Source organism: Loxodonta africana, chromosome 5, assembly GCF_030014295.1.
Source record: "Loxodonta africana isolate mLoxAfr1 chromosome 5, mLoxAfr1.hap2, whole genome shotgun sequence".
Classification (NCBI taxonomy): Eukaryota; Metazoa; Chordata; class Mammalia; order Proboscidea; family Elephantidae; genus Loxodonta; species Loxodonta africana.
In genome coordinates, this window is record NC_087346.1 from 147,360,523 (window position 1) to 147,383,769 (window position 23,247).

Below are 23,247 nucleotides of genomic sequence, written 5' to 3' on the forward strand. Positions count from 1 at the left end.
TTCTATTATTCCTAGGTATATCTCATAAATTAATATTTACAGTCATCTTGATGTAAAAAAAAAAAAAAATTTTTTTTTTTTGATGTAAAGTTCTTATTGACATTATTAAGGAAATTAAAATATAGTCATTTTTTAGCCATTTGATTTGACACTTCATAGTCAAGTGAGATGTCTTTTAAATGAAAACAGTTAGCCTACTCTATGCCTGGCCCGAAAGGTATGCCAAAGGGAAAGTAAGACAGAAAAACAGTTCTTCCTCAAGTAGACTACGAGATTAAAATGCCTTATAAAAGTAATAGCTTACCTACTGCTTCACCAGTTGAGAGCCATGTCTTATTTTTGGCAACAATTATATCAACTCAGTGTTTTAACACATTCCACATGAATAAAAGATCTGATATGTATGAAGTTTTTTTTTTGTTTTTAATGGCTAAATAAATGAATAAATGCACTTTTATGAGCCAAATGTTCCTAAACATAAAGCTCATAAAAGGGAACCCTTGGTAGTTTAAAAGGAGCCCTGATGGTCCATTGGTTGTGCACTTAGCTGCTAAACACAAGGTAGAGGGTTCAAATCCACTGCTGTGGAAGAAAGATGTGGCAGTCTGCCTCTGTAAAGATTAACAGTTTTGGGAACCCTCTGGGGCAGTTCTACTCTGTCCTACAGCATCACTATGAGATGGCATCAACTCGATGGCAACTGGTTTTGTTTTGTTTTGGTATTTTAGAGGTTATCTAAGACTGATATTATATCTAGAATTAAAAACAAAAAAACTCAGTTGCCTTTTAGGCAACTCTGACTCATGGCAACCCCCATGTGTGTCAGAATAGAACTGTGCCCCACAGGCTTTTCAATGGATGATTTTTCAGAAACAGACAGCCAGGGCTTTCTTCCGAGGTACCTCTGGGTAGACCCGAATCTTTCAGTTAACAGCCGAGCACGTTAACTCTTTTTAACACCCAGGGACTCTGCATCTGGTATGACATGGGGAAAAAATGAGTAGAAAATAGGAAGACAGCTAGGATACTACTTGTAACCCTTTCTTTAAGTCATTCTTTCAATATGTGGGTTCTTTCTTTTTTTTTCTTAATGTTTTATTACTTATCATGTCAAAAACCAAACCCGTTGCCCTCGAGTAGAGTTCGACTCATAGCAACCCTATACGATAGAGCAGAACTGTGCCATAGGGTTTCCAAGGAGCAGCTGGTGGATTCGAACTGCTTACCTTTTTGGTTAGCAGCCGAGTTCTTAACCACTGCATCACCAAGACTCCTATCATGTCAAGGTACTCTCAAATTTAAGTGAAATCTCTCAATAACTATTTCAAATGGATGTAATTTTCATCTGACCATGAAAATAAAAAATTTAAAAGCAAACTCCTAATATCAACAGAGGACTGAATAAAAAAATTATGAATGCTATGTAATTTGAGAGGAAAATTCAGGTGTTATTTATAACCCCTGTGCCACTAAGCCAAACACATGTGACAACTATTCTGTCCTAAATGAGGCTTTTCCCAGGAATCTTAAAACCACGTGATAGTCTTCCTCCTTCCTAACGCTGGTGTTCAGGCTGCTCTGAAGAATGCAACTCTTTCTAGCTTTCAGGGGAGAAAGATACATAAGGGTGGTAGTAGGTTCCTAACTCAAAGCACGGCAAGAAATTTTAGCTTTTTCTTAATATAATCACAGTCTACAACTATTAAGCAGGGATAAGAGAAGATAAACTACAACACTATTTTTTTTTTTTTATACCTTGCTCCAAAGAACTTCTTTTATTATAGTATTTACACTGGATTTAAATTCGACTATAACGTAAGTCACTAAAGCTAAAAGACAAAAGTACATACATAAGAAAAGAGTCCTGAATTGGTCTATAGTTTCAAAAATACCTCAGAATCATAGGCCAGTAAGTGGTGCTGTTTTCAAGAGGACTGATGTCCATATTAAAAACACAGTAAAGTAAGCTAATCCACAGGTGTGAAAACAGGTACTAAAGTTCTAAACTCTCCTCTCTTACCAGCTTGCTAATAACAGTCTTCGGAAAGTTACTGAGCTTCATCTTTCTGAGGTCTAAGGTTCTGTTCCCTCTAATTTTTTAGTCAGAAAACCAAAGAACCAAGAGATTCGGTCAAGTATTTAATGAAACCAGATTTTAAAAATGAAGTTAAATTCAGATGATCTGAAATACATAACTAGAAATCCCACTAAAGGATATAAACTAGTAGTTTCAGTTGTCAGTGGTGGCAAACGCTTTTGCTTGCTTGTTTTCGAAGTACACACACACTTGACTAAAACTTATCAAAGGGCATTACTAGTACTGTCTATCTTCCTGGGTTGAAGGGAGATTTCAGAGGTTGAGGAAAACCCTTTTCAATCAGTATGGCACTCCAGAAGCAGCGCTATATAAGTATCATGATTACTACTTATGTAAGGGTAATCCAGTAGTAAAAACTGACTTTTGCTTCGTTTCATCTCATCTACTTCTCTCCCTCTCAATTTCTGTACATGGAAAAAGGAGAGGCAAAGCTTAAGCCACAAAAAAAATGTCAGCTGCTTACTTAGGGAGTCTAATAACTGTCCTGCACCGCCCGGTCCTAGCTTTTTCTTAAGATACTACACAACAGCCCTAAGGCGAAGAATGTTGTGGGGGAGAGGGGAAGAAAGAGTGTGTGAGTGTGTATACGGTATGTGAGAGAGAGAACAATTATATTCTTATAAGACAGAGAAATATTAGCAACTCGATCTCTATAAATCGGTGCTAACAATCATCTATTTGGTATTTTCTACTGGGTTAAAATTAAAATTCATAATCTACAGTCCTAAATGATATACCATAAAATAGGCAAGACAAATAATCAGTTACAGATTTAGACAGTAGAATAATCATTATTGTACGTCACTCTCACTAACGTTCATTAAACATACTTCTGAAGTGAACAAACAGCAGCTTTATTTTAAAAAGTATAATAACACATTTTTTAAAATAGCTTAAAATCTGGATACTTTAAAAGGAGAACATTTAATAAATAAGTATTAAAATGTGATTTTTAAAAGGTTAAGAGATTTAAGATTCAAAATGACAACATTTAAGTGCTCAAATCAAAATACAATTCTGTGAATTTTTAGACTTTATGTAAAAAATATGGAATAATTAATTATAACACTGATCAGTAAAACCCAATTAGAAACAGTTATACCATAGCAAACAGAAGTGAATTACCTCGTCTTCGCCCATAACTCCTTGCTGCATGTAAACAAAGGACAAATTGTAAAATGTCAGAACTAAAAATAAGCCCACATATACAAGTATCTGTGATATGAGAAGCTATGTGGGCATTTGGAAATTACTGCTACTTTGTTTTAAGAGTTATGGCAATAATGTCACTATATAAGATTTGCATGGTATGTCATCATTTACAAAGCACTTTTATTATATGTAATATATCACCTGGACTGTTTTAAAAACTCCATGAGATTAACAAAAAACATGTATAATTAATTTACTCTCATTCAATTGTGTTAAAAATCACAAATAAAAATTTTTTCATGTCATTAGGCTAGGAATATGCAACACTTTACGGTTAAATAACATCCCAAATAATTTTCTAAATGAATGGAAACAAGTGGAGTTAAATTTTAATTTTTCAACTTATTATAGAGTTATACGGCATATGTAGTCCAACAAATAGCTATTCAGATTCAATCCACATATACTAAGCCCTCACATGGAAGAAGTGCTGGAGGACTGAGAAGAGTAAGAACACAGAACAATATTAACTGATAATCAAAGCCTACACAGCTTAGATAGGATGTAAAAAATCAAAACAATCCATTAAAACTTAAATTAGTTGAATAAAGGATTAATGATTATACAACACCATCAGTTTGTTAAAGCCCACAAGTTGTTTTTAAGTTAACTCTTCTCCCTCAAATCTGGGTACACAATAAATATTTTTACCACTTGAAGTGATCTATAAAGTCAAGACAATAAGTTAAAAACTGACTATTAAGATTTTAATTCATGTTAATAGATTTTTTAGGTCTGGGGAAAAAAATCAATGCTGAATAAATCTCAAATCAAGGTTATGTATTAAAATTTGTCAGAAATGTACTCTCCCCAAAAGTATAAAAATTATAAGATTAAAAGATAAAATTTCACATTGTTAAACAGTCTCTCATACAAAAGTTTTACAAAACATATTTTTTATTTTATACTTAGGCTTTATTATAGATAAGCAAGTCTACAAGGTAAGGATACGGCACGAGTACCTCTACGATAAGGAGGGGGGAAAATTTAGCAACTCTTTTAGTCATTTATACTGCTAAGATATAAGCCAAGTCAATAAATATAAAAGCCACAGCACAGCTTTTATATAAACTAGCTTCACATGTATTTCCGCCATTCTAATATCTTTATTTAGCTAGATAATCTATCGCAGACTTAACTGGTCCTTAAACTCTAAGTACCCCAAAGCCTGGCAGACTTATTTCATTGCTTGCCTGACCTATATATTAGCTTGGAATTAGGGTGGGGGAGAAGTGCAATTAGAAGTTTTGTTGTCTGGGTCTTCTAAGACTTGTAAGGCTTTAAAAAACAAAACAAAACAGGGTCTCAAAGAGATGGAGATCAACAGTGGAAAAAAAAAAAAAAAGGGAATTTTAATAGAGAAAACTTTTCTTATCAAGTAGGCTACAGAACGGAGCCTAAGCAAGTAAAGTTTCTGAGGCCGTAGCAATTGTATTAAGCCTGGAAATGGTCAAGAAGCCCCAAACACTGCAAAACACAACAGTCTCAGGAGTTGGGCTTCCTGCTTATCCTAAGCATGGCCTAAGCACAAACTCCTCCGGTATTAATTTGCTTTGGGGAATTTTATTCATGGGTGTAGAAGATCAGCGATTTATAAAACAACTGAAACTTCTCATGAAGTTTACAGTCAAATTGTGAATTATGATGAAGCTATAATGGGCACACAATTAATATCATCATAACCAATTTATGTTCATAGCTGTTATGTTCTTAGCTGAGCCTACTCAATACTAAAATAGTAAAAATGTATACAAATGTACACAGCATCTTAAGGTTTCGTCTCATTCCTAGGCCCAGGCATAATCAGAAAATTTCTCCAACTATCTCATACCTGAGTAATTTTAGAATCCTGTAAAGAGCTATTCCACTTATTTTTTGGACAGCTCTCAGATTCCAAGTCTCTACATTACCAAAAATAGAGCTGACTGCAGAAGCTGCTAAATTATGTGAACCATTTCCTATTCTCTGTCATGGAAATAACCAAACTGCTACCATCATACTAAACAATGGTTTGTGTGCTCCTTCCTACCAATGTATCTTTGTGAATTTCTGAAATGTGTTGTGATAACTCTATGTATGTTTCTGGCGTATATAGTGATAACTCAGACTACGAATTACCAAAAAAAACCCAGGGAGAAAAGAAAATCATTAAGTGACTACTCACTGCACATTTTTAGAAAAGACTTCTTTAAACAATATGCCCCTCCAAACTCTTTTAGAGAAAAAGTGAGCAATTTGATTTTCAAAAATTGTATTTACAACATTAAATTTCAGGTACATATAGTTTATAAAGATTATAAAAAATACGCCTGATTTAAACAAAAAAATTAAAAACTAAATTAGCGCTTTAACACACACAAACACACACACAGACACACACAGACACACACACAAAGGTAGTAAGGCAGCTCTGAGCAAAGCCTGAAGACCTCTCCTATGCAAGTGGTTTCACAATTTGGTACTGGGGTCCCAATAATCTTACTTAAAAAATTAAGGAGAGAAACATGCCTCCTCAATGATGGTCCTTTTCAAGACCCAAAATAAATTTGCTGTTATCTACTCCATCACTTCCATTAGCATAAAAAAGAACTGATGGAATATCCCAGTTCACTATTTTCATGACTTAATACAGATTATGTAGAGCTCTGCCTCCAGAAATACAATTCTGTTACTGAGTAAATTTCCTTAATTAAAAGATACACTAACTTCTCTCCTCCCCGCAAAATACAGCAAGCTCTTCATTATATACATGGCTCTATGGGGGTAATCAAGGCAAACTTAAATCTCAAACCAGCCTGCTAATACCACCCCCATACTTCTGCTCTATTTCTTCTTTTGAAAAATTATAGGTACTAAAAACGTAAACTGTTTTCCTTGGGAGATGGATGAGGTAGGTACAATGTAATCCAAACTCAAACGAATACCTGAATGAGACATTATATTCTATTGCTCTTCATTACTACAGAAAAAAGAAGTGATTTTTTTTTACTTCTGATAATAAAAAGTATAAGATTTATGCACCTAGAAATATAAACATTCATGCTGTCACTGTAACTTCAGACAATACTTAACCTGGCTTTTTTTTTTTTAAACAATCTACACATTCCTACGTAATGTGACTTCCCTACACTGCTTCTGGATGCTAAATTTGGACTCTTTTACAACATCTGAATTACTGAGTAATGGCACTCTCCATCAGTCAATTCACCTTTACCACTCTGAGGATGATGGTCTGCTCAGAAGTAGGAGCCTGTTTGCAGTTATATTTCTATGGCATTTTTAAATTGTTTTTAAATTTTTTTAGATCTATACAGCTTCATGATATAAACAGGGTTGTATTATACTACTTTTTTTTTTAAATATGTGAATTCACAGAGGCTCAGAATTAAGAATTTGCTAGAGGAACTTCATACCTTCACCTAGTCTGATCAACTTCCTCACCTTTATTCCACTCCTTACTTATCCCTACTAAAAGGAAAATCTGCAAAGTTTAACTGTAACTGCTAGTTAACTGTTGGAGTTGGAATCAATTTGATTGCACACAACAAAGTAGAATCATAAATAATATTTGCCGTATCTGCATAAAAAGTATACTATTATTTATGTTATTCTTTTTATTAAATGGACTCCAGCCTAGAATCACTGTAACATTAGATTTCTGCCAGTTATGTACTTACTAAAGAATATTCTTTGTCTAACACTCACACAGTTATTTTAATGTGTACCTGTGTGCCATCAAAAGTCACCTTGGGTACCACCAAAGGTGGTAAGAAACACTTTACAAAACACTGACTGAGAGTTATCTTGCTTTTATTGAGCCAAATTTTGTTCCTGTATGAGTTCTACCAAATGGTCCCAGTTTAGCTTTCTGCAATAACATAAATCTTTTTTGTTCACTATATGACAGTTTTTGTCTTCTCTTGATGTTATATTCTCCAATGTAAACATTTCCTATTCATAGGACATGATTTTTACCCTTTCATTATCAGCATCACATTCCCATCACAGCAGCTCACATTTACTGTCAGGCACTGTTCTAAATACTTGACAGGAATGACCTCACTCACTCACAACTCCCTGAGGGAGGCAGGCTGTTAGCTCTATTTTAGACACGAAGAAACTGAGTCAAAGTGAGGTTAGATAAGCTGTTCAAGGTTATACTGCTAGAAACAGCAGAATTGGGTTTAAACCCAGATAATATGGCTTTAGAGTTTGTGGTACCAACCACTATGAACTGCTGTTAAACTATAAATACTGTATAATTTATTACTAAATATTGATTTTCAAAACCCAATACTATTAGCTAGGCTTGTTGCTTCAGTCAACAACTTACTTAACCAATTGCCTAACAGTGAGTTAAACTGGTGACATACTAAAAAGAAAAAAATCTCCTTATCCCCTAAACATAGCCAATTTCCGATTCTTGCTTCCCCTCTCAGACAATAATCCCAAGTGATTAAAAAAAAAAAATTTTTTTTTTCTTTTTGGGTCAAAACTGTCCCTTTTACTGACCTAAAAACAGTTTGATGTCCTAGTTTCATTTTATTTTTTTCTCCCCTAGTCCCTCACCAGTTCAGAATTTCTAAGTTGGCTTACTGTACTTAGTATGCATGTGGCACGAAATGGCCAAGTACTAAGGGTGCTCAGCTAGTAAAAAAAAAGAAAAAAATTGTCCATACTCTGTAACTCTTGAAGAAATACTCTAGTGTCTACTATGTAATGAAATACTTTTCAACTTAACATTTTAAATAATGTTTAGTGTAACCAAAAATATAAGTTGTAAAAACAGTCTGGCTACTAAGCTTTTTGTTTACACATAACTGACATATTTTATTGTGATTACATATACTTCTGGATCATCCCATCTTATTACCCGTTTAGAAATCTAAGAACATCTGTGAATGATTTAACAAATTATCTCATAGAATAAATCCATTGCCACCGAGTCAATTCCAACTCAGAGCAATCTTATAGGACAGAAGAGAACTGCTCCATAGGATGTCTATGGCTGTAACCTTTATGGGAACAGACTGCCACATCTTTCTCTAGAGAACCAGCTGGTGGGTTTGAACTGCCGACCTTTTGGTTAGCATTCAAATGGTTTAACCACCGCTCTTTCCTTCAAAGAGATTTTTACAGAATCTGTGAAACATACTTGAATTAATTTTTTTTCAATTGAACTTCTTATTTAAAAGTTAAAATATAGAAAGGTAAATGATATTTACCAAAAACTTGTTGCCATTGAGTCGATACCAACTCATGGCAACCCTATAGGACAAAGTAGAAATGCCCCACAAGGTTTCCAAGGAGGGGCTTGTAGATCTGAACTGCCCACCTCTTGGTTAGCAGCCAAATGCTTAACCACTGGCGCCACCAGGGCTCTGATATTTACCACAGTATGTTAAAAAATTAAAGAACTTTAGGAAGTTAGGACTAATTTATAAATAATTTATTAGTACCTAAATATAACATCTTTTTATAAATCAAGCCTAGAGAATAATAAAAATTACAAGCTATTTTCAGTTTTGTAAACTTGATTTCAATAGTATCATTTTCAGTCAGATTTAGAGTTCAGAATTCCGCTACTCAAACAATTATATATTTTTTTCTTCCACGGTAGAAAAAATATTGAATGAAGTCCTGGAATGCAATTCCTAGTACCTGTCTAGTCAAAGTTTGTGTAAATACCTAATTTGCTGAGCTCATGACTGTGGCCTGGATATGGCCTCAGCCTAGAGTACTCACTCTGGCCCCACTGTTAGTACCTTTACAATTCTACCCCTTACCAACCTTAAAGAGCCTTGCTAATTAGATAAGCTAGTGCTTAGACTGGTAGGAGCCCTGGTGATGCAGTGGTTACAGAACTCAACTGCTAACCAAAAGGTCAGTGGTTCGAAACCATCAGTGGCTCCGCGGGAGAAAGATATGTCTGCTCCCATACAGATTTATAGCCTTGGAATTCCTATGAAGTTGCTATGAGTCAGAATCAGCTCAACAGCAGTGGGTTGGATTAGTGCTTAGGCTAGGCTGGAGTGTGATGGGCAATTCCATACCTAACAGGCAAGTGCTGAATGAACCAATCATTCTACTTACCTGATGCCCTGCTTCTTCAATTTTATTGTCAGTCCCCAAATCCTACCAACCCTGATAATCTCTGAGGTAGCCTGAACTTTATTTCCATCTTTCTGTCATACAACCTTTGCTCCCCACCTTCACTGCTATCTTTTTTCCAACAAAGATTTAGTTGAAATAGAAGAGTCAAGCTATTCTAATGATAGTATGTTTTTTAAAGTAAGTACTATTTCTGCCACATTCCTTCTTCTTCCTACTTCCCTCACCCCACCCACCCTCAGATTTAAAAATACTTTCATGAAGGATATTTTAATCCTCCATCCTACTCCCACAATCGTGGATGTGCTAAGTACTGGGATGCTCTGAATATGCCAATATTTGTTCAATCGAAAGAAAAAAAAAAAAAACTCAATGAAAGTGTATTCATTCTTTTTCTACCTCTGGTAAACTTCATTATGTATGCTTTCTCTTTAGAATAAATTAAGTCAATGTGACCATCATATTCAGAGTTACCAATATACTCCTTAGTTAAATATAAACCCCGGTGCCATTACAAAGTAACTAGTTGTACTAACTTTACAAACATCTCATTTAATCCTCACGATAAACCGTGAGACTGTAATTCTCATTTCACATACAGAGGAACTGAGGTTCACGGGAATGAAGTTACTTGTCCAAGGTGATACCTTAAACCAGAAAGACATTATTCAAACTCTGGGCTGCCCCCAGTCAGTAATCAATGAATTATATCAGACTGCCACAAACACACTTCATGGATACTTTTTACATATAAAATTTATCGTCAGAATCTACTCAAACTCCTAATTTTGCTTTGTGTACAGGAATAAGTATAGCTTTATTTTATATTTATAAAATGACTAATTGTGGCAGAGTTATGAAACATGTATTCAATCATTTATTTATATAAATCAATTGAAAACAAAATGTTTTATAGAACTTACCATTTAACATCAACAGATTGTCAGTCCCTGGGTGTGGATAGCTCAATCGACCTTTAAGATGAGACAGAAAAATGAAGTTTGAAGATTATGGTGCTATTTGAAAATGCAAAAAAAATCAGGGGTTGGGGGGTGGAGAGACAGGAACTACTAACACAGCATTTTTCTTAAGAACTAAAAAGCTAATGTTTAACTCCAAGTATATTAACTAAAAATATTTTTGACTCAAGTTGAAAACAAACAAAGATTTAACCTTAGCCCCTGTCTCATAAGATCACAATGTGATTTGGGGGCAACGCCAGCAGAAAGCAGAATAAAGCCTACTGGTTTTTGAAATGGAGACATAACGTAGGTATCCTAGTCCTACAGAATTTAATGAGATGAAAATTTGCTTCATCTTTTCAAAGCCGTTTGTGATTTTCTCTACTTAACTATTTTTTCCAAAAAATACAATATAAAACTTAAAGGAAAAAAATATTAATATTCCTAAATAAAAAACAACTAACACATTAAATTCCATGTGGTTTTATATAGTTGTGTATAAATAAACTTAACGAAAACATTTTAAATGCATCATTACAAATGCTACTAGAAGTTTAACCTGTTCAAAGTTGATTAATGATGTAAAAATTAAAAGATTAAAGCTTAAAAGCATAGTATTTTCTTGGGGTCACTCTTCATTCAGAATTATGCATTTACTAAATGCAAGACAATTACACCACCACATACTGCCGTGAAGAGGTAGACATACAACATACTATGGCTTAGCCAGCATTTGTATAACAAAACACTTGTTTGACTAAAACACCAAATACCAACAGTGAGAACGATCATTATTTTTGGCCCATCAAAATATAAGAGTCTTCTCTATTGCCTGAATTGCTGATATAGGAAAGCACATTAAATCGATTTAGAGAATAGCTAAAAATTAAACGCCTTTGAAGTTGCATTTCAGCTACTTGTGGCACAGTCCCTTTAAAAAGACACTACGATACCATGTAATGCATTGTCACCAAAAGGGTGAGCAATAAATATCTGAATGAATTTGACATCAGTAAGGAATGCAGGTTAAACTGCACATACCTTTACCGCCTTAGCAAGGACTCTATGCTCTAAGGGTCCTTTATTATATTCAAATATCCCACATAAGGGGGTCCCCCTAGGTGGTACAAACAGTTAACGTGCCTGGTTGCTAACCAAAAGGTTGGAGGCTTAAGTCTATGCAGAGGCTCCTTGGAAGAAAGACTTGGCAAGCTACTTTCAATAAAATTGAAAACCCTACAGAGCACAGTTCTGACACATACGGGGTCACCAGGAGTTAGAACAGACTCTCAGGCAACCGGAATCCCATATAAGACAGAGCTTGTCTGTTGGCTTTTGCTTTAATCATCAAGTTAGAAGTTATGATCATCTATTAAAGCAAGACCGAGTGTCAAAGATAATTCAATTTTCACCTTAAAATGAGTACACATAGATACACTGTATATAACCCACTGCCGTCAAGTCATTTCTGACTCACAGTGACCCTATAGGACAGGGTAGAACTACCCCATACGGTTTCCAAGGCATAAATCTTTAGGGAAGCAGGCTGCCACATCTTTCTCCTGCAGAGCAGCTGGTGGGTTTCAATTGCCAACCTTTAATTAGCAGCAGATCATTTAACCACGCGGCACCACCAGGGCTCCCTCCATACAGTAAGTATATACATACCTATATATGGCCACTGTAAGTCAGAACTGACTTGATGGCAATGGGTTTGGTTTTTGGTTTTATACACACATATGCATATACTCGCTGAGGCTGAGTTGACTGACTCCTAGTGACCCTATAGGACAGAGTGGAATTGCCCACGGGGTTTCCAAGGCTGTAATCTTTAGGGAACAAGCCTGCTACATCTTTCTCCTGTGCAGTGGCTGGTGGGTTCAAACTAAAACCTTTCTGTTGGCAGCCAAGCCCTTTAACCATGGGGTTTCGCCACCAGGGCTCCTTCACGTATACACAAAAAAACATAGGAGAGTAAAAAAGAGGCACAGAACTAGAAAGCCAAGCTTCCCTAAGCTAGATGGAGCACTACTTGGAAGTATCAGAGCTTTTTATCAAATTATGTTTATCTCTAAACATCTTGTCATAAAAAAATTCTTGTCAGAGATGGCCCAATTTAGAGAACAATTTAGGACTTGGAAAAATTACTATTATTTCTTACTCGAGATTTAAAAAGAAAAACATCCTACAAAAGTAGAAACCTGTATGACTGCTCAAAGAGAAAGACACAACTATACAATTTCAACAAAATCTGCCAAGTGTAAAAGAGTTATATACAGTATGTTGTTGTTAGTTGTTGAGTCAATTTTGACTCATGACAACCCCATGTGTACAGAGGAAAACTTCTCCATAGAGTTTTCAAGGCTGTGACCTTTAGGAAGTAAGTCGCCAGATCTTGCTTCCAAGGCACCTCTGGGTGGGTTTGAACTAACAACTTTTTTGTTCGTATGCTTTATAAAAAACTCAAAGGAGTATTTAACTAAGCCCAGGGATTTAGGCATGGCTCCCTAGAAAATTAAATTGTGCAAAGCCATAAGTCTGAAGCCTATTTCCACCCTGAAAGACACTCAACTTTCAATTGCCACATAATTATGCTCTAATAAGGTTCACTGTTTATTTATCTTGAGATACTGGTAACAAGATATTTTCACTGTGAATAGTCTTTTGACATCTTGGCTTTGAATGGATTGAAAAATACGGAAAATGTGGAAAGTTTAAAAGACAGATACCTATTTGCAAATAGATGTATATTTCTACACATGTTCTAAAATATAGTTCCTTCAAGGAGGAAAATCTCGATAAAATTATTAAAATATTCCAAAGTGAAATAAATTTAGACTCATTTTTAAATTATCCAATCACTTTTCCTCTACTACACTGAAATTCTTGGTTGCTAAAAGTGAACAGGACTTGAAGCACCTACTGATGAAGATCAAATACCACAGCCTTCAGTATGGATTATACCACAACATAAAGAAAACAAAAATCCCACATAAACCAGAGACTCTATCAGCCTGAGACCAGAAGAACTAGATGGTGCCCAGCTACCATCAATGACCACCCTTACAGGGAACACAACAGACAGTCCCTGATGGAGTGGCAGAAAAGTGCAGAACAGAACTCAAATTCACATAAAAGATCAGCCTTAATGGTCTGACAGGCTGGAGGAACTCCTGAAGCCACAGCCCCCAGGTGCTGTGTTAACCCAGAAATAAAACCATTCCCAAAGCCCACTCTTCAGACAAAGATTAGACTGGACTATAAACAACAAAAATAATGCTCGTGAAGAGTGTGCTTCTTAGTTCAAGCAGACATATGAGACCGAATGCACGGCTCCTGTCCAGAGGTAGGATGAGAAGGCAGGAAAGGATAGGAACTGATTGCATGGACACAAGAAATTCAGAGTGGAAAGCGGGAGCGTGCTGTCACATTATAAGGATTGCAACTAGTGTTGCATAACAATATGTGTAGAAGTTTTTATATGAAAAGTTGATTTGAACTGTAAACTTTCGCCTAAAGCACAATAAAAAATAAAACAAAAATCCTTAAAACTGGACCAATAATCTACATCGTGAGAAAAGACTGAAGTTGTCGAGGATTTCATTTTACTTGGATCCACAATCAACATTCACGGAAGCAGCAGTCAAGAAATCAAATGACACATTGCATTGGGCAAATCTGCTGCAAAAGACCTAACGTGTTAAAACGCATAGATGTCACCTTGAAGAATAAGGTGCACCTGACCCAAGCCATGGTGTTTTCAATTGCCTCATATGTATGTGAAACCAGGACAATGAATAAGGAGAACTGACGCTTTGAATTGAGGTGCAGGTGAAGAATACTGAATATATCATGGACTGCCAAAAGAACAAACAAATCTGTTTTAGAAGAAGTGCTCCTTAGAAGCAAGGATGGCAAGGCTACATCTCACATACTTTGGACATGTTAGCAGGAGGGATCAGTCCCTGGAGAAAGACATCATGGTTGGTAAAGTACAGGGTGAGTGAGAAAGAGGAAGACTCTCAATGAGATGGATTGACACAGTGGCTACAATAATGGGTTCAAGCATAGCAATGAGTGTGAGGATGGCACACGACTGAGCAGTGTTTCGTTCTGTTGTACACAGGGTTGCTAGGAGTCGGAACCAACTGGATGGCACCTGACAACACCATCAACAGTGAAATTAATATATTTTATAGGTTAACTTTTGTAGTTATGTTTTGCTCAGGATAATATAAAAATTACTTTCTTTATGACCCTATACTAATTCAAAGTCATGGCTAAAATTTCAGGACTTAACTTGTGACAGGCACTTTTCTAAACTCTTTATTGTTGTTGTTAGTTGCCATTGAGTCGATTCTGACTCATGGAGACTCCACATGTGTAAAGTAGAACTGCTCCATTGGGTTTTTGGAGCTGCGAACTTTCAGAAGCAGGATTGTCAGGGCTATCTTCCAAAGCACCTCTGGGTGAGTTCAAACCATCAACCTTTTGGCTAGTAGTTGAGTGCTTAACCATCTGTATCACTTAGGGTCTCTCAACGTTCTTTACAACCAGTTATTAAATTCTTTCAACAAGCCTAAAAGATGGTATCTTCTTGTTTTAAGATGAAGACATTGTGTCATAAAAGGTTAAATAACTTGAATATGGCTGCTTTTAGTTTAGCCATCACATCGGCACTCCAGCCAACAGGGAGAAGGAAAGGAAAGGAAAAGCCTTCCCTTTAACGGTACTTCCCAAAAGTTGTATATACCACTTTTGTTTAAATTCCTTTGGCCAAATCTTAGTCACAAAGAACTACAAAGAAGTCTGTGAAACACAGTTTTTACTCTGGGCAGCCCTGTTCCCCTATAACATTTGGAGATTCTATTACTGACAAGAGCCCTGGTGGTGCAACAGCTAAGCCCTGGACTGCTAACCAAAAGGTCATTGGTTGAAAACCCACCAGTAGCTCCATGGGAAAAAAGACCTAACAATCTGCTCCTCTAAGGATTACAGCCAGGAACCCTATGGGGCAGTTCTGCTCTGTCCTACAGGAGCTGGAATCGCCTCAATGGCACACAACAACATCATCACTGACAGGAATAGGGATTGTTGTCCAATTATCAGTCTGCTTCACAAGACGTTTAGACAATAAGGAAAACTGGATTACAATAATGCATTTTTCTCCATCTTTGAGTGAATTTTTTCAACAGATGATTCTGCTCTCTGACCCACCTTCTATACCTTTGTCTACACTGTTATCAACCTTTGCTGCCTTTCCACAGACTACCAGAATACCCTTTCTCCTTGCCTATACTCGTTGCCCTACAGCCTATTCTCCATTTAGCAGTAAATGTGATTCTTTCTAAAACCTAAGTCAGATCATGTTGCTTTGCTGCTCAAAACCCTCCTATGGCTTCCCACTGCACTTAGAATAAATATCTGGCCCCTTATCCTCTACCATTCTAACTGCACTGGCTTCTTTACTATTCCGCAAACATGCTAGGCATATTCCCATTTCACGCTCTTTGTCCATCCTCTTCTCTTTGTACTGCTTCAAATGCTTTCGTCTCAGATATGACCTAAAACTTGTACTTCATTCAAGTCTTTAAGAGAGACCTTCATAAACCACTGTGTCTAAAATACAACTTCTTTCCTTCTCTAGATCCTTGACACTGTATTTTTTTCTTCATAGCACTGATTATTATCTACCATACTATATGTTTGTTTATTATCGCTATCTTTCATTAAAGGAGCCCTGGTGGCACAGTGGTTAAGTGCTCAGCTGCTAACCAAAAGGTCAGCGGTTTGAACCCACCAGCTGCTCCTCAGGAGAAATGACCTGGCAATATGCTCCTGTAAAAGATCACAGCCTAAGAAACCCTGTGGGGCAGCTCTGCTCTGTCCTAAAGGGTCTCTACAAGTAGGAATTGCTCAATGGCACATAGGAACAACAATCCTTCATTAAAACAGAAGACCCGTGAGGGTTGGGACTAGGTCTGCCTTTACTGTGTTTTCAGCATCTAAAAGAGAGTCTAGCACATAACAGGCTCTCAAATATTTACTGAATGTATGAATGGAATATCTCATTCTACTATGTGAACCAGGAACTCGATGAAAAGCACAGATACTAAAGATGTAAACATATACAAAATGTTATATATTATGTATGCATATTAAACTCACACAGCTCCCTAAATGAAAGCATCTAATCTTCTTTCCTTATGTACTTTAAACGAAGCACTACTCTCATTGGCTTGGTAGACTCTTCGAATATCTTTTCATCAATTTCCATATCCAAACAGGGAAAAAAAAGAAAAAGGTTTATATGAAGTCTGGTAAAACCCACTCAGAATGTGATCATTATCAGCCTTGAATAATTTCAATCTCTGCTCAGGTCCGAGGAGCAGGATGGTCATTCCTGACCTCACTTCTAAATCTCAACACATACCTCTCAAAAGCCCAAGAACAGCAACATAAAAAAGAGTAAAAGGCCTTTAGGTCCAAAGTACCAGATAACAGGAGAGGAGCATTACCTACTTTACCTACATCCGATGAAAGCCATCAATCTAGTTTCAGGAAAATTAACTTTTAAATCAGGATCCTATCGTAAATTTTTCACTTTATAATTATTTGTAAATTTTAAAACTTTTATCCAATCAATATAAGAAAATAAAAATCACCAAGAAATGAAGAATACTAAAAAGTTGTTTCAAGTAAAGTATAATCATAAAATAAAACTAACAACAAAAGATTACATTTATGTCCTTTATCATCTAGTAAGAAGACGTATTATCATAAAGTTATTACAAAAAACTGGGATTAGTCAAGATACATGCAATGAATTTCAAACAAATACTAAGTTGAATTAATGGTCGCAAAACTTTGCATTGAAAAAGGATGCTAAATGAAAACAATGGTGACAACCATTACTAACAGTAACAGGCAAATGGGTACTCAAACACTGCAATGCAGTGTAAATTAGTATAAAACTTAAAAAAAAAAAAGCTGACAATATTATCTATGTCTCAAAAACAATGCATTAAGTCTATCCTATGGAAATAAATATGGAAAACGTTCATGGAATTTTATTTAAAAATTCGAAATACCTAAATGTCCCCTTATAGAATAACGGTTATACAAGCTATTTTGCATGTATGAAATACTGATGTGCAATCATTTTTAAAGATTCCAAATAAATATTTATGCAGAGTAAGAACTGTTATAGAAAAATGTTTAATCACTCAACCAATCATTTACCGACTCCCTCCAATTTGCTTGTTATGATACAGATGCAAGTGAAGCAAAAAGAGGTATCGCTGCTCCATGACACAGTTTTGTGTGAAACATACATATTTAAAAAAAAAACAAAAACAAAAACAAGAAGCTAATAAACCTAAAATAATAAACTGAGAAAGGCGTTTTCATTACAAAGGGATATGATTCCTTAAGAACCTTTAACAAAGTAATCTGCCCTTTACTGGGGGTGTCAAAGAGGCTTCACTGAGGAAACAAGTAGATGATGACTAGGGATTATAAAGAGATTTCCAATGATACATGGAGAATTTATTAAATGCTCCCAATTAAAGACGAAGGACTGAATAGATGTGTTCACCTCTATTTCTTCCACAAACACCTAAAATTATAGTAAAGAATTAAGCACTCAGTGGCTAAACAAAGGGTTGGTGGTTCAAACCCACCAGCCACTCCTCGGGAGAAAAGAGCTGGTGATCTGCTCTGGTAAATATTATAGCCTAAGAAACCAAATGGGGAGGTTCTACTCTTGTCACGTAGGGTCACTATGAGTCTGAATTAACTTGATGGCACACAACAACAACAAAGCATAAAACCATTAGGACAAAGAGAATGGGATAGGATATTATAGAAAAAGCATGTCAACAAATTTTGAAAGCTGTGAATGTGAATAGTTCAGAGGTAACCGACTCTGGACCAGAGGTCACTGAAAATACTGAAATCTAAGCCTTTAAGTGTACAAGGAAGACCATCCGAGAAGCAAGCCATTTGCTGTAGCAAACACCTGAAAAGGCTCAGAAGCTCCGGTTGCCTCTGACAGCATATATGGGGTGAGCCTGAAAAGAGGAAGGGCGATGACCACCTGTGAGTTTTAAAAGAAGCATAGCATTGGCTCCGAAGGCTATCAGCCATGTCCACATCTCCTATGCAGAAGACTGGAAAACAATTTCTAGGTCAGTTTACCCAACTGAAAGAAAAAGACTTAGAAACTGACATTTTGAGAGTCCAACTTGATTGGATTACAATAAAGTCCATTAGTTTATAAGCCCCGCCTACATACAGAGCTTCCAATCACCATTTTTGTGCCTTTAGTATACATATGGATAGGAAAGGATCATATTTGATGAAACTCTCCAACATAAGAAAAAGAACAAAATCAAATAAACAATAGAAAAAAGATACTTAGAAAATGTAGAGACAACATAAAGAACAGGAAAAAAAAATTCAAACATCTTAATATCCTAAAGAAAAATAAGGAGATACAAAATGAAAATTCTGAGAATATTTTAAAAACAAAGTAAGTCATTTAGAAAAAAAAAAAGTGAGAAATTTAATATAAGTGTTTAAAAGAGATCAGAAAATCTCTCTAAGAATAAAAGATAAAGCAATGAAAAACAAAACACAACAGCCAAAAGTAGATAATGAGTCTAGGATATGTAACATTTGAAGAACAGGAATTTCAGAAAGGGATAATACGAAGAATAGAAAGGCAGAAGCCATCTAAGATATAATACCAAAAACTTCCAAGAACTGAAGGAAATCAGTCTCCAAATTAAAAGTGCCCAAGTAATGCCCAGAACAATAAATAAAACAAAAACAAACAAAACAAAAAAAAAAATGAAGGAAGAAAGGAATAAAAGAAGGGAGGGAGAGAGGGAACAAGGACCAGAGGATGGGAGGGAAGGAAGGAAAGAAAACACACACCCAAAGACCCACATTTCATTAATACACTGGCTGGAAAAGATCCTAAAAGGTTCTAGAAAGAGGAAACAAACAAAAATATACAACAAGGCAATCATATGAGCAGATACCAGAATGGCATCGTACTTTCTACAACAAACTTGGAAGTTAAGAGATACTGAAGCAATCAATACCTCCAACAGTCTAAATTTCATTAATGGATAATTTCAGGCCAGCCTAACACTGCATATAGGTAGAAAAAAAAGTTTTCATATTTTGTTGTTAGGTGGTGTTAGTTGGTTCTGACTCACAGCAACCCTATGTACAACAGAAGGAAAACACTGACCAGTTCTGTGCCATCCCCACGATCTTGCTAGCTTAAGCCCATTATTGCAGCCACTGGGTCAATCCACCTCATGGAGGGTCTTCCTCTCTTGCGCTGACTTTACCAAACATGATGGCCTTCTCCAGGGACTGGTCCCTCCTGGTAACGTGTCTAACGTACGTGAGACCAAGTCTTCCCATCCTTGATTCTAAGGAGCATTCTGGCTATACTTCTCCCAAGACAGATTTGTTTGTTGTTCTGGCAGTCTACGGTATATTTAATACTCTTCGCCAATACCATAATTCAAATGCATCAATTCTTTCTCAGTCTTTCTTATTTATTGTCCAGCTTTTACATGTATATGAAGCTACTGAAAATACCATGGCTTGGGTCAGGCGCACGTTAGTCGTCAAAGTGACATCTTTGCTTTTTAACACTTTAAAGGAGGTCTCTTGCAGATTTTTGGTATAAGCACTGACATACTATTTTGGCATTTATATCATTGGTATTAGTCTGATTTTGCCCTTTGCTTTATTTTAATAAATGTCATTAAACTTTTAAGAGTTTCTAAAGATTCTCTTTGAACTTGCTCCCGTACACCACAGTTTCTCCAAGTGCTCTGCAATACACAATCTCTGGGGATGGGGCCCAAAACCTGCATGATTAACCTGTTCTCCAGGTGACTGTTACACACACTAGGGTTTGAGGAGCCCTGTTCACTTCAAAAGTTTTTACGTTCTCCAATGTGAGTTCTAACATCAGAGGCTTTTAGAAATTTAACAAGTTATTTTGTGTGACTCTGTACTTCAGTCTTATATTAAGAGCAGATGAAAACAATGAGGTAGAAATGTGAGAGAAAGGAGGAAAGAATCTGTTTGGTATTACCACAACCACCAGCACCTTACATAACAATTATTTATTCAGGGGTTATAGTCCTTAAAATAAACAGAGCTTCTTAAATTCAGGAGTCTTAGAAAATAGTTTAGAGGTCAAGCAACAAAAATGATGGAGATTAAAAAAAAAGTACATAAAGTTTTAAGATCATCTACTTGTTAATAGTGTTGGCATAAAATCATGTTCCAAATTCGTCCTTCTGAATTCTCTATAATTTTTCAGGGACACTGGTAAAGGCATCATAACCTGCTGAGGCAGATCCTCCCAAGAGCTGTTATAGACTATACTTCTTCCAGGAGTTTTCAAATAAACTTTTTTGAGCTCCAATTACATTTATTTTAGGGGGAGAGAGGGAAGTAACTTTTGGCAAAAAATAAATGCATACATAAAGTGATGGTTAAGGTTGCGTGTCAACTTTGGCTGGACCATCGGCAGAGGTTTGGCAGCTATGTAATGATACAGTTTGGCAGTTATATAATGATGCAATTTGGCAGTTATGTAATGATGCAGTCATTCTCCATGATGTGATCTGAACTTATCAGCCAATTAGTTGTAAGGGGATTTTATCTGGGGGTGTGGGCTGCATCCAATAAATACATAATGAGACATTCTGGCACAGCTTGCTTGCTTGCTCTGGATCCTGGATTTGGCTCTTCATCATTTGACCTCTGGTTCTTAGGACTTGAATCAGCAGCTTGCCACCTTACCTGCAGAACTTTGATTCAACAGCCTCTGCAGCCTGTCAGCCAGCAGCCTACCATCTGATCTGCTGATCTTGAGTTCGTCAGACCCTGTACAGCTATGTGACTCAGAAGCCTCCAGCCTGATGCCTGACCCATGGACTTGGGACCTGCCAGCCTCTACAACGTGTGAGCCACTTCCTTGAGACAAATCTCTCTATACATGCTTCACTGGTTTTGCTTCTCTAGGGAATCCAGCCTAAGGTATTTGGTACCGGGAGTGCTTCCAGAGAAATAAAATCATAAGGAATGTGTTTTCCTAACTGGTTCTCAAGTTTGACCACTCTTAAAGGCTCTGATGACCCTCCCTCAATTAGTAAAGAGGACGCTGCTATTCCATGATGTGAAGAGGCAATATTAATATTCAAAATATCACCACCAACAGATCAAGTATTGGTGAGAAGCAAGGCTCTTGGGTGACTGCATGTTTGATACTGTTCTACAATTTTTTTCAGAATGAGAAGTATAAGAAAGCTGGTTGGTTGGTCCTACTTTCACAAGACAAAGAGGTGCAAGAAAAAGATGAGTTCAGGGCTTCAAAGAGAGTCACAGCCCGAGTGTCATGGATTGAATTGTGTTCCCCTAAAATATATGTCAACTTGGTTAGGCCATGAGTCCCAGCATTGTGTGGTTGTTCCCATTTTGTGATTTTCCTATGTTTTATAAATCATAAAACTCCAGCTGTGGTTAAAGAGGATTAGGGTGAGATGTAACACCCTTGCCTAGGTCACATCCCTGATCCAATGTAAATGGAGTTTCCGTGGGGTGTGGCCTGCACCATGTTTTATCTTACAAAAGATAAAAGGGAAGCAAGCAGGGAGTTGGGGACCTCAAACCACCAAGCGGTGCCTGGAGAAGAGCGCGTCCTTTGGACCCGGGTTTCCTGTGTGGAGAAGCTCCTAGTCCAGGGGGAGACTGATGAGGACCTTTCTCCAGAGCTGACAGAGAAAGCCTTCCCCTGGAGCTGACACCCTGAATTTGGACTTATAGCCTACTATACTGAGAGAGAATAAATTTCTTTTTGTTGAAGGTATCCACTTGTGATATTTCTGTTAGAGCAGCATTCGATGACTAAGACACCAAACACCACATAAAGACCTCAAAAGTTGCCACTTGTGCCCTGCATGAAAGTCTTATTTCTTATAGTATCAGAGCTGATATTGTGGAAAACCAAACCCACAGTCTTATCAGCCATGAGTGGCTGAATTACAAACCCAACTGAATTCCCAACCTCCAATGGTGTCTGAAGTTAAAATAAGGGTACTGATTAGGAAGAAACGGGATCATTAAACATGGGATGGGAACATAGCGGGCAGTATTATCAGGAATCTGGAAACACTGAGCCACTACATTCCATTAAATCACTCCTGCCAACAGAACCAGGCCTCTTACTCCCATCTGAAGAGGTTACTCCATTTTTGTCTGCTAAATCACCCTCTCCCATAAAACCATTATCCCCTCCACCCCATCTGAGATTAACTCAGCTGTGTCTGAAGAGCCTTTGTCTTGAGATACCACCTAGGGGCATTGCCTGGGGCAATCACCTTACAAGACATTGAATTCAGGTGCCTTCCACCTCAGTAAAATTCTGAGCAGTCCAGTGGTGTGGGGTATGTCAAGATATTCCTTCTAAAGTGAAGGATAAGTTGTTATATCTGGCCTCTCCTACAACTAAAAAGGAGGGAGAATGCCCGATGGAACTTTTTAGATTTTCGAGGCAACATTCCCCTCATTTGGGCGTGCTACTCTGGCCTATTTATCAAGTGAATGGAAAAGCTGCCAGTTTTGGGTACAGCCCCGAACAAAAGGCTGCTCTGCAACAGGTTGAGACTGCCAACCAAGTGGCTCAGATACTCGGGTCATATGGTCCAGCTGAATTCAATGGTGCTTGAAGTATCAGTGCCAGAGAGAAACGCAGTTTGGAGTCTTTGGCAGGCCCTTATTGGTGAATCACAGCACAAACCCTTACGATTTTGAAGCAAAGTTCTG

At 36.9% G+C, this 23,247-nt stretch overlaps 1 protein-coding gene across 11 annotated transcripts in view; it reads right to left on the bottom strand.

Annotated features, from left to right (window-relative positions):
* Positions 1-23,247, bottom strand: part of CPEB2 (cytoplasmic polyadenylation element binding protein 2) — a 74,953-nt gene that overhangs the window by 31,032 nt on the left and 20,674 nt on the right. For 7 of the 11 annotated variants that reach the window (XM_064286067.1, XM_064286064.1, XM_064286066.1 and 4 more), the window contains 2 exons: positions 10,345-10,395; positions 3,224-3,247 (listed from right to left, as the gene is read on the bottom strand). In XM_064286067.1, coding sequence (XP_064142137.1) covers positions 3,224-3,247; positions 10,345-10,395 — 75 coding nt within the window. The remainder of the gene's footprint in view (positions 1-3,223; positions 3,248-10,344; positions 10,396-23,247) is intronic. The other 4 variants (XM_064286065.1, XM_064286068.1, XM_064286069.1 and 1 more) reach the window with 1 other exon arrangement.